The sequence below is a fragment of the Eleutherodactylus coqui genome, chromosome 3 (genome assembly GCF_035609145.1).
Source record: "Eleutherodactylus coqui strain aEleCoq1 chromosome 3, aEleCoq1.hap1, whole genome shotgun sequence".
NCBI lineage: Eukaryota > Metazoa > Chordata > Amphibia > Anura > Eleutherodactylidae > Eleutherodactylus > Eleutherodactylus coqui.
The window spans coordinates 102238544-102248964 of record NC_089839.1 but is presented as its reverse complement, the minus strand read 5'-3'; the positions used below and the strand labels follow the sequence as shown (position 1 = coordinate 102248964).

Sequence of the window (10421 nt, the reverse complement as noted above, 5' to 3'; positions counted from 1 at the left end):
GAGAAACAGATCGCAGCATGTTCTATCTGGCTGCGATATCGCCCATTGCTTATTGAAAGCAATGGGAGAACTCGGTCATCCTCCATTACAGCAGCGGCAGGAGATTCCTTCATCCTCTCGGGGAATCCCTTAAGATGTGGTGGGGAAATCCCTTCAGCCCTGACTGGGGTGAAGCGATTCCCTGCGGGGATGAAGGAATCCCCTGCTGCTGCTGTCACAGGACTGGGGGCATCAGCCTTACTGACGCTCCCTTTCCAACTAATACCAAAAAACTTACCGACAACTTCTTTAATGTCAAATGTGGGGTAGGCCACAGCTTTATTAACGATTTAACCCTTACTACCTATTTTTTCTAACTCGCTAACCCTTCCCATGCTCCAACCCGCTTTAACTTAACTGAATTCAACTTTAACAGTTCCACTGGACGTTTGTAAGCCCGCTTTCCTTGGGCTTGTAAACCTTCCCTCAAACCAGCATGGAAAGTTCAGGCAAAAACCAGCTGTGACGACTTCCAACAACTACAGTCTTATAAAGTCTCTCTTCGCCCAATCCCCCGGGCGGGTGGGTGGGTGTCTTGCACGGCTCCGTCTTCTCTCTTCACTTGCTTCTCACTTCTGTTCCTCTTCCCTTCTTCTTTCCCCCTTTCCGTTCTAAGCTCCTCCCCCTTTCTATCTCGCTATTATACTAAAGCTCCGCCCCCAGTCCCCTGCAGCCGCGTTACTCACTGTGCTGCATAAGAGACTGGGGGCATCAGCCTTACTGACGCTCCCTTTCCAACTAATACCAAAAAACTTACCGACAACTTCTTTAATGTCAAATGTGGGGTAGGCCACAGCTTTATTAACGATTTAACCCTTACTACCTATTTTTTCTAACTCGCTAACCCTTCCCATGCTCCAACCCGCTTTAACTTAACTGAATTCAACTTTAACAGTTCCACTGGACGTTTGTAAGCCCGCTTTCCTTGGGCTTGTAAACCTTCCCTCAAACCAGCATGGAAAGTTCAGGCCACGCGGCATGCGCCGTATCCTTCACGGCGCATTCCGCCCCACCCCACGAACCCGAGCTAGCGCAGCCTCGACTCCATCCTGCAGTCCCGACAAGAACGTGTCCAACCCGACTTCGTTCAGGTGTACCCCGTCACTCCTCAGTGCACCTCTCTCTCTGTCCTCCAGCTCCCAATGTCGTATAGCAATCCCCCCCAGGGAATGCACAAATTTCGAGACCCTTTGGTTGACCACCTTCCGGACATTCTCAATTGCTTCGGGGCTTTTTGCCCCCCTCCAACGTCTCCTGCCGATGATATCCGACCAGACCAACATGGACTCCTGAAAACACTCCCTAAAACGGAGCATGTCTTGTTTCATTAGGACGAGTAGATCGCCCAATTTTATTTTTCCTAGGTCGTTCCCCCCGGCGTGCACGACCAGAATGACTCGCCGGGGGGTCCACCTGCTAATGTCCGTGATAATTTTCAGCAAACTGGGCCACTGCAGGCCTCTAACTCCATACCAGTTTACCACCGTGTCCGTCAATCCCAGGCTCCTTCCTGGTGGCCGAGTTGCTGCCCGCCTTTCGGCCCAATACACAAAAGAATGACCGACAATCCATATTTTCCACGGTTCCGCAGCTGAAAAATAGAAAACAAAGAAAACAGAACCCGTACCGTCCAACCGAAACGACTTAACCAACATACAGCAAAAACTTTGCCACTCCTAATTACTGTAACACTAGGTCTGGTCTGATGTATGATTTGTAGGCCTGCGACTTCCATCTGCCCAGACGTTTTACGTCCTCCTCCTTCATACCATGTGCGTCTGCCATGGTTGCCGCCCCTATTCTAAAAGAATGCGTACCGAATTCGGACGCATTCAGGCCTGCCGCGCGTAGAGATGAACGAAAAACCGCCGAAAATTGGAACCGGGTGAGGGGTGTGCCCTGCGCATGAACAAAAAATTGGTCACAGATGTTGCGCGAGCTCATATACTCGTGTACCGTGGCTACCGGGCACCACTTGGAGCCAAGGCTGTTAATCGCTAACCACTCGCCTCTGCCGTACATGTCTGTTTTGGACTTTCTAATGCATACCCGCAAAGACTCCCCTGAGGGAATAACGTCGTTGTGGCGAAGGCCGCCCGGCTTGTTTTTACTAGCCGGGACCAACTCACCGATGCGCAATGCCGCGAAAAACGCCACCGAAAAAGCTGCCCTGAATAGCAGCGCTTCCGAGCTATTGTCGCAAACACTTTCTAAAAGTTCTAGGAGCCTTACTAGCAAGGAAAACGTAATCGGACGTCGCTTGTCAACGCGCGTCTTCTCCTTTTTCCAGCCGCGTATTACTTGGCGGAACATAAAATCCTTTGTAACATCCGCCTTGCCGTGGAGTTTTAATAAAAACGCTACGCCGGCTAAGTGCTTTTTTGCTGCACCGACGGACCGCCGTTTTTTGCGCAAAGCTGCCAGCATATCCAGCGTCGCCGCCCGCGCCTTCTCGCCGTCGGCGACGGAACCGCCTGACAATGAAAGCCAATGTAGCCAGATAGAATTATAACTGTTCCACGTCGCACGCGTGACCGATGTCTCCACCAGCTTCAGTAATTCTGCTCTACCAGCTTCCATAAGTGAGGGGGGCATCGTGCCCCCTCGGCCTCCGCCTGTGGATGACGGTCCCTGAACGCTTCCATCTGAAAACGAGAGAGTGCGTCAGCCGCCCCATTGTCACGACCCGGAACATGCCTGGCTCGCAAGTAGATATTGCTTTGTAGACATTTTAAAACAACGTGTCTCAACAACGCCAACACGGGTGGAGAAGCCGATGTCTGCTTATTGATAACATGTACTACTGCCGCATTGTCTGACCAGAAACAGACCTTGCGGTCCTGAAACTCCGAGATCCATAATTCCAAAGCTACCACCACGGGAAAAAACTCCAACAGTGTCACGTTTTTGGTCCACCTTCTAAGCAACCAACTCTGGGGCCAGGATTCCCGGCACCAGTGGTTATTGAAAATGACCCCAAAACCTCCTGATCCCGCAGCGTCCGCAAACAGGCATATGTCGCTTCCGGTCACCTCCTCCTTAGGGCATATCACCTGCCCGTTGAAGGATTGCAAGAACACCTTCCAGATATGTAAATCAGCTCTCATCCCCTGAGTCACCCGCACGAAATGGTGAGGCTCCCGAATTCCCGTCATGGCTAAAGTTAGCCTTCTCGAGAAGACCCGCCCCATGGGGATAACTTTGCATGCAAAGTTAAGCAAGCCTGCCAGACTCTGTATCTGGCGCAGGATGACCTTCCTGCAGCTGGACACTTCATTGACCACCTGGGTCAGCCTTGCTACTTTCTCCACTGGTAGCCTGAAAACCATGTCCTCGGAATCGATCTCGATACCGAGGAAGGTGATCCGTGTTACTGGGCCCACCGTTTTTTCCTCTGATAACGGGACCCCTACCCGACGCATGAGAGACTGGAAGGTCTTTAGCAGAATTGCGCAATCGGCTGATGTCTCCGAGCCCACAAACAAAAAATCATCTAAATAATGTATCACCGATGAGACGCCCGTCTCGTGCTTGAGTAACCACTCCAGGAAAGAACTAAACAATTCGAAATAATAACACGAAATCGAGCATCCCATCGGCAGACACATGTCTATAAAAAATTGACTCTCGACCCGGCACCCTAGAAGGTGAAAACATTCGGGATGAACAGGTAACAACCGGAAAGCGGACTCAATATCCGTCTTTGCCAGCTGAGCTCGCCTGCCCGCCGCCCTAACCAAACGCACCGCACAATCAAAAGACGTATACGTCACCGCCGCCTGATCTTTCGATATGCCGTCGTTAACTGATTCACCGGCGGGGAAAGAAAGGTGATGAATTAAACGAAACTTACCGGTTTCCTTCTTAGGTACTAAACCCAAGGGGGAAACCCGCAAATTGGTAAATGGCGGTGTTCCGAAAGGGCCGGCCATGCGGCCCAGCTCCACTTCTTTTAACAATTTCTCTTTGACCAAGCTAATATTATCCAACGCCGATTTTAAATTCGGGGAAAACATAGATGCGGGAGAAAAAACAAACGGAATCACGAAACCCTCGGAAAAACCGTCTTTAAGCATTTTTGCCGCCTGCTTCCTGTGGTAAATGTCTAACCACGGAAGCAGGACCCGACTTTTCACTGGTGTTCGGTGCTCCACTGGCACCACCCACTGTGGCAGACGCTCTTTGTTTTTTAAAGCAGCGAACTGCTGCGTGCTGCCCCCCGCAAACCGAGCACTCGTGTCGGAATTTGCAGGTGGCGTGAAATCGGCAATGGCCCTCGTTATAGAGCCAGCATGTGCCGTTAGGTCTCTGTGATGCCGCGGGGGGCTGTTGCCCGCCTCCCGCGGCTCCCGCCGGAAAGGACGCTCTGGCGGGCCGTTGTGCTAGGATCAGCTGGATCCACACGTCGGTCGCTTTTGTGGCCCAGCTTATGTGACTCGTTCCGGATACGCGCCTGCGGAAATCCTCATCATAGCGCCACCAAGCTGACCCACCGTGCAGCTTGTAGGCGCTGTATATTGTGTTTAAATAAACCATCAACTCTGGACCTTTAATCGGCTGATGCTGACACACCACATGAGCCAAAACCATATACGCCTGAAGCCAATTGCCGAACGTCTTGGCAATCTTTGGCTTCTTTTCCGTTCCACGTTCGGACAACCGTTCCTTGTCCACCATAACGTGGTCCACCGACAATAAGGACCAAATATCCACATATAAACCTTTTTTGATCCTTTCCGTAACCTCTTCAGCCAAACCTACCCCTAGCGGGGCAACACCGCAGAACATCGAATCTGCAAATTTTAACCCTTCCGTTGGGTCACCATCTGTACACAACGTTGAGCTTCCAGACACATTACTCACAGGCGGGCCTCTGCCCCCCGGTGAACCACCGGATCCTGCAAGCCCCTCTTGCGGATCCACCTTGCTCAACAAAGACTTCAACACCGCAACCAAATCTTGTGTTTCCGCGCCCTTCGCGGGATCCATCACATTACACCAAGCATTTTGTAATGACAACTCACCAGCTCGACCGACCTCCGGCAGCGCCAAGGGTGATGTCCCAGCTGTATCCCTCCTCCGGATCCTGCGGTCTGGCGTGGGCTGACGACTGTCCTTTTGCGTAGCCTCCTGCGCCCTTTGCTGATAGGCCAAACCAGGCTGGTGTCCGCACGACCGTCCATGCGAGTGGCCATGACTTCTGTAACTCCTGTAGTCTCTTGAACTTGGCTCGACTTGTACGTTGAGCAGGTGCCGATGTTCTTCAGAGTCCCGTCTATCTTCTCCTGAGCTGCTCCTATCTACTCTGCTGTCTACTCTTGCCCTGCCGCTGCTGCTACTTGAAGCGCTGCCCGCCTGCTCTAGCTGGCCCGAACGCCTGGATTCTAATCTTACCGCCCTGGCTCTGTCCCTGCGCCTACGCCTAGCGCCCTGCCCTTGGCGGCTACTGCTAGCATAATTAGCTGAAACTTGGGATGCATAACCCAACGTTTCTTGCAGCCTTGGGTCGAGGTATCTCGGGTTAACGAAACACCGATGCTGCATGCCTGTAGCGGGTGGCTGCACTACTGAAGTGTGTCTGCTTGGCCTCTGTGTGGTGTATGACCCCCTTTGCTGTCCCGGGTATAGGGAAGACTCCGGTCTATTAGCGCCATAGTCAGATGGCATACCGTGGCTACGACTCGCTTGGCCAGCTGCAAGTGGGCTCTGGGTCGGGCTACGTGACCCCTCGAACCGGCTACCCCTCCCCCGTTGTGCCCTTCCTGGGCTTAAAATGTCAGGGGTTGGGCTGCTAGCGGGGGTGCTAGCGGGGCTGCTAATGGGGCTGCTGGCGGGGGTGCTGGCGGGGGTGCTATAGGTGGCTGCTGTTCCCGTGATGTTCCCCCTCCTACTTGTCCCCCTGCCCTTCTGTTGCCTACCTTCCGCCCTGCGCTCTGGCTGCGATGCTCTGCGGTGTTGGCGGGGTACGCGCCCTTCCCGCGTGTTCCCTCTCTCCTCCGTCTGGCTCATGACCGCACCGCTCCTCGTCTGCGCTGTTTTTCGCGCCAGCGCGCGCTGCCCTGTTGCGCTGGGTGCTGCTGCTGCTGATACTGTAGAAGATGGCTGGGCTTCTATTCTTCTGCTCCCGCTCGCCGGCGGTGAGCGCTGCCTCGTGGCGGGCCGTTTTCCCGCCAAACGTTTTGAACCCGGCGCCATCTTGCTTCCGGTTTTCGCGGCGGCCGCCGCTTCATCTTCTCCCCTGCTGCTCCTCATTCCGCGTCGCTTGTTCGCCGGGCTCGGGCTGAGCCTCGCTGGCGGCTGCTTTCTTCGCTGCGGTCTTCCCCGCAGCTGCTCCCCTCCTACCGGCGACGCTTCGCTGGCTCTCCTCGGTTGCGTCCCGGGTCCCTCCGGCTCCGCCGCTCCCGCGGCCGTCCTGTAGCTCAGCAGCAATTCCTCCAGCCAGCCGGTGCCGTCCTGGCTGACTGCCTCCTGGATTTGCGCCCGCAGGTCTTCCATTCTATCTTCCTTGTCTTCACACCGGAATCCTCTTCTCTTCTTCTCCTGACGTCTCCGGTCCTCAACCGTAAGCTTCTTCCTCTTCTTCTTTAAATTCAATCCTCCGCTTGCTCTGCTTTCAATTTGTAAATCCGAATTTGTAATCCAAGTATCTCCTCTGCTGGTTAGCAAAACGAAAATCTTTTCTTCCAGGCAATTGTACTCCACGTGTCTTCTGTCTTGCACGGCTCCGTCTTCTCTCTTCACTTGCTTCTCACTTCTGTTCCTCTTCCCTTCTTCTTTCCCCCTTTCCGTTCTAAGCTCCTCCCCCTTTCTATCTCGCTATTATACTAAAGCTCCGCCCCCAGTCCCCTGCAGCCGCGTTACTCACTGTGCTGCATAAGAAGAATCTCCCAGAGTTCTCCCACTGCTTTCAATGGGGCTGGCGCTGCTGCCACATGAAAATGCCTCACATCCACAGGTCTTTCACATGACCTTCTGTAACTAGTGCTGCTTAGAGTATATACAAGATTACTACTTGTACCCATTAGGCCGTGTTCACATGGTTGGACCTCCTGTAACTAGTGCTGCATAGAGTATATACAAGATTACTACTTGTACCCATTAGGCCGTGTTCACATGGTTGGACCTCCTGTAACTAGTGCTGCATAGAGTATATACAAGATTACTACTTGTACCCATTAGGCCGTGTTTACATGGTTGGACCTCCTGTAACTACTGCTGCATAGAGTATATACAAGATTACTACTTGTACCCATTAGGCCGTGTTCACATGGTTGGACCTCCTGTAACTAGTGCTGCATAGAGTATATACAAGATTACTACTTGTACCCATTAGGCCGTGTTCACATGGTTGGACCTCCTGTAACTAGTGCTGCATAGAGTATATACAAGATTACTACTTGTACCCATTAGGCCGTGTTCACATGGTTGGACCTCCTGTAACTACAAATCACAGTGGTATGAAGTATCTATATTTTTTATAGGTTGAGGCCGTCACAGATATAGAGTTAAAAAGAATAAATTTTATTAGTAATTAATTTAAAAAGTCAAAGCCTACCAACAAAAAAACAGTCACATAGAACATATAGTGACAGGACAAACAGTTAACATAAAAAGGGAGGATCTTATGGGGGGTAAGGGAGGGGGGAGTATATCTACAGTTCCCGTGTAGCCCTCCAGAGGTCCTCAGGAGTCACTTATATAAGATGGTTCACTATCAAGGTAAGTATTTAGTACTTGAGCTGTTATGATGCGCATCCCCTTGAGATGGCGATTGTTTTTTAGTGCGAACCAGACAGCCCTTTTATTTATAAGGACTCGTATGATTTTTAGTATGGTATTCAAATCAGTGTCGTTTGGTGTATTGTTTACACTGTATCATTTCGTGCATTGTTTACACTGTATTCATATTATTTTTGACTCTCATTTGTTTTTGCTCTACGCGTTTCCCTATCGGGATAGCCGATAGTTCGTCAGGAGCTGGGCAACAATACGCCCCTAGAGAAGTAGGAGAGAGTTTTCTATCAGAAATGATCACCAAAACGATGGCTAAAATGTGCCTGTCACTTTTCAATAAAGAGATTCCTAGATTCCTCAAAATTGCCTCATTTATAAATTGCGCTTGGATTCTATCTGTAGAGTGAATCCTACGTATGCTTGAAACCTATAAGGTCCAGAAAGCTATTCAACTGGATCCTATTGCCTCGCAACTGAATGCCGTATTCGCATTAGATAGTGTAACTCTAAGATAGAGTAAAGTAACTGTGCATCGTGTATTATACACGGCGACGATGCATGTGCAAAATAGCCAGAATTTTGTCCACCTCCAATCGTGTCTCAAGATCCTTGGTGATTTTCGTAGGGTTAACACCAAGAGACCTTGGCTCTTGGAAAAATGACTGTCAGGTTAAACACCTATTAGCCCAGCACAGTGATAGCATGCAGGATATACAGCCCCACTTCAGGCTAAGACCTACTAGTAACTGCCACAATGGCAAAAAGCATTTTAAACTGGCTATAAGGCTTGCATTCAGTAAGGCAGAATTAGCTGTAATAGCTTATAGAGCGAGACAGAAGGTATAGAGCAGGGCAAGAGGAGTGCCAGGAGTGATCTCCAGCAGCACCTGCAGCTCTGATGGTGAGCTGTAGGCATCTGAAGTCCATGTGTGTAGGTCTGGGTTATATATCTATAACTCCTCCCAGTGGGTCGTCCTGTCAATTAGCTAGCCAATCCTAGGGGACAGGGTGTGTGTCTATCATTAGTATACACAGGTCTCTTTTAAGCTGGATGGTTACCTTAGTTTATTCCTTCCTAGGTATATACACGTTCTTCTAGGAATGGATCGGGCTATAAATTTCGCCTCCGATCGTCCTAGGAGTATGCACAGGGTGCCGTTCTAGCGACCATCGGGACGGGACTTCCGCGTTCCACAGTGGAACGCAAGCGTGTGACGTCATAACGTCGCGTCCTTCACGTCGCAGCCGGATCAGATGTTACTAGATTCCGGCTTGGGGCGTGACCGTATGACGCTGTGGGTGGAGTCATCGCGTCCCGCCCACTCTTTGTTCAAAACTGAATGGCCGTATTTTGGAAGCGCTGTCGTTATGCATAGGGATACAACTATAGAGGGATGTGCTCCAGGGGTGTGTCCTCAAATGTCATATGTTGTGTATGAATATATGACTCACTCATGTTCCACATCACCTGCAGTCTTGTATACAAGGTAATGTATCGCATCGTGCTCCGGAATCTGAGCTGTATTTAGAAGGATGACTGTATTCAAAAATACTTTCGTTGCATATACGAGCACACTATTGAAGAGGCGTGCCTGGGGGTTTATCCTCCAATCATACATAATGTATGTAGATGTAGTCGTTACACGTAAGGGCACATTATTGGAGGGGCATGCCTGGGGGCTCATCCTCCAGTCATGCATAATGTATATAGATGTAGTCCGTCTATTACTGCAATACCTATGGTTGTTTTGTTCATGCATAAGACAAACACCTCTTTCTCATCCAGAGTGGAAGTGTATTACGCGTAAGGGCACATTATTGGAGGGCACATCGTTAAGCGTAAGGGCACATTATTGGAGGAGCATGCCTGGGGGCTCATCCTCCAGTCATGCATAATATATATAGATGTAGTCCGTCTATTACTACAATACCTATGGTTGTTTTGTTCATGCAAAAGACCTCTTCCTCGTCCAGAGTGGAAGTGTACTACGCATAAGGGCACATTATTGGAGGGCACATCGTTACGCGTACGGGCACATTATTGGAGGGCACATCGTTAAGCGTAAGGGCACATTATTGGAGGAGCATGCCTGGGGGCTCATCCTCCAGTCATGCATAATATATATAGATGTAGTCCGTCTATTATTGCAATACCTATGGTTGTTTTGTTCATGCATAAGACAAACACCTCTTCCTCGTCCAGAGTGGAAGTGTATTTTATTAATACACAGAGAGGGAGAGAGGTTTGAAGCTTATGAGGCACTTATTGCCCTGATTTATAGGGTATGTCAGCCGAGTAGATAGGATATGTGAAGGCTGAGCGTGCATATATACTATCATTCTGTAAATCAGGCCGATTTCGTTATCGCCTCAATTGGCGTCTTTGGAATCGTCTGCTTATTAGCTTTTTAGACCAGGAAGCGGGGAGATTGTATAGTTGAGACTAACCCCAATGGAAGGAAAAAGATGATCCGTATATATTTAGAAAGAAACCACACCTAAAAATAGAGGTGATTGGTTTCTTTAATGATAAGAGATTAATGTCCTACACATAGAAAGAAAATAATTCATTGGTATTTGTTGCTGATGTTGAGATGTAAAGATGCATTAATGATGCAGGTAGATCGTTGAAGAGGGCTCGAGTGAGA

General features: G+C 50.0%; 1 protein-coding gene across 1 annotated transcript; it reads right to left on the bottom strand.

Annotated features, from left to right (window-relative positions):
- Positions 1-246: 246 nt before the first annotated feature.
- Positions 247-6967, bottom strand: LOC136620880 (serine/threonine-protein kinase PRP4 homolog). The gene is made up of 2 exons (XM_066595930.1): positions 5064-6967; positions 247-1630 (listed from the first exon to the last, which is right to left on the bottom strand). The coding sequence occupies exons 1-2, from the start codon at positions 6532-6534 to the stop codon at positions 1032-1034; spliced, it is 2070 nt and encodes a 689-aa protein (XP_066452027.1). The 5' UTR covers positions 6535-6967; the 3' UTR covers positions 247-1031.
- Between the last annotated feature and the right edge of the window lie 3454 nt (positions 6968-10421).